Source organism: Egretta garzetta, unplaced genomic scaffold (genome assembly GCF_000687185.1).
Source record: "Egretta garzetta isolate BGI_Z169 unplaced genomic scaffold, ASM68718v1 scaffold69, whole genome shotgun sequence".
NCBI lineage: Eukaryota > Metazoa > Chordata > Aves > Pelecaniformes > Ardeidae > Egretta > Egretta garzetta.
In genome coordinates, this window is record NW_009260790.1 from 3841527 (window position 1) to 3842624 (window position 1098).

The following is a 1098-nucleotide window of genomic DNA, read 5'->3' on the forward strand; positions in this document are numbered from 1 at the left end:
CACCCTGTGCCCAGGCCACCCAAGTGCCACCCCACCCCGCTGCATCCCCCTGCAACCTTGTCCCCTGGGCCACTGGGTTCCTGGTGACCCTGTCCCTGTGACATCCCGTCCCCATGCTGTCCTGTCCCCACCTTGCCCTGTGCCAACTATCCTGGTGCCACTTTGTCCCGGTGTCATCCCATCCCAGTGTCACCCTGTCCCACTGCATCCCTGTACCACCCTGTCCACATGCCACCCCATTCACATGCTGCCCCATCCCAGTGCCCTCCAGTCCCTGTGTCACCATGATGTCACCCTGTCCCTTTGCCACCCCATCCCAGTGCCAGCTCATCTTGGTGCCACCCTGTCCCATTGAATCCCAGTGCCACCATGTCCTGCTGCCACTCCATCCTAGTGCACCCCATCCTTGTGCTGCCCCATCCCAGTGCTCTCCAGTCCCCCTGTCACCATGATGTCACCCTGTCCCCATGTCACCCCATCCTGGTGCCACCCTGTCCTAATGCCACCCTGGCCCACTGCATTTGTGTGCCACCCCATCCCACTGCCACTCTGTCCCTGTGCCACATCATCCCAGGGCCCTCCAGTCCCAGTGTCACCCCATCCCAGTACCACCCTGGCTCATTGCATCCCTGTGCCACCCCATCTTTGTGCCACCCCATCCTTGTGCTGCCCCATCCCAGTGCTCTCCAGTCCCCATGTCACCGTGATGTCATCCCGTCCTAGAGCCACCCCATCCCAGTGCCAGCCCGGCCCATTGCAGGCCTGTGCCACCCTGTCCCAGTGCCACCTTGTCCTTGCGCTGCCCCATCCCCGTGCCCTCCAGTCCCAGTGTCACCCCAATGACACCCTGTCCGCATGCCACCCCATCCTGGTGCCACCCCGTCCTAGTTCCAGCCTATCCCTGTTCCATCCTGTCCCCTTGTCACCCCATCCCACTGCCACCCTGGCCCATTGCATCCCTGTGCCACCCCGTCCTTGTGTCACCCCATCCTAGTGCCACCCCATCCCGGTGCCCTCCAGTCCCCGTGTCACCCCAGTGTCCCCCGTCCCGGTGCCGGGTGCGGACCTGTCGGGGTGCCGGCGGCTCTCGGGGGAGCT

General features: G+C 64.2%; 1 protein-coding gene across 1 annotated transcript in view; it reads right to left on the reverse strand.

The window, feature by feature from the left end:
• The window catches only part of LOC104133198 (RAP1 GTPase activating protein), an 8561-nt gene that overhangs the window by 2270 nt on the left and 5193 nt on the right, over positions 1-1098 (reverse strand). The window contains exon 10 of the mRNA XM_035901878.1: positions 1067-1096. Within this exon, the coding sequence (XP_035757771.1) occupies positions 1067-1096 (30 nt within the window). The remainder of the gene's footprint in view (positions 1-1066; positions 1097-1098) is intronic.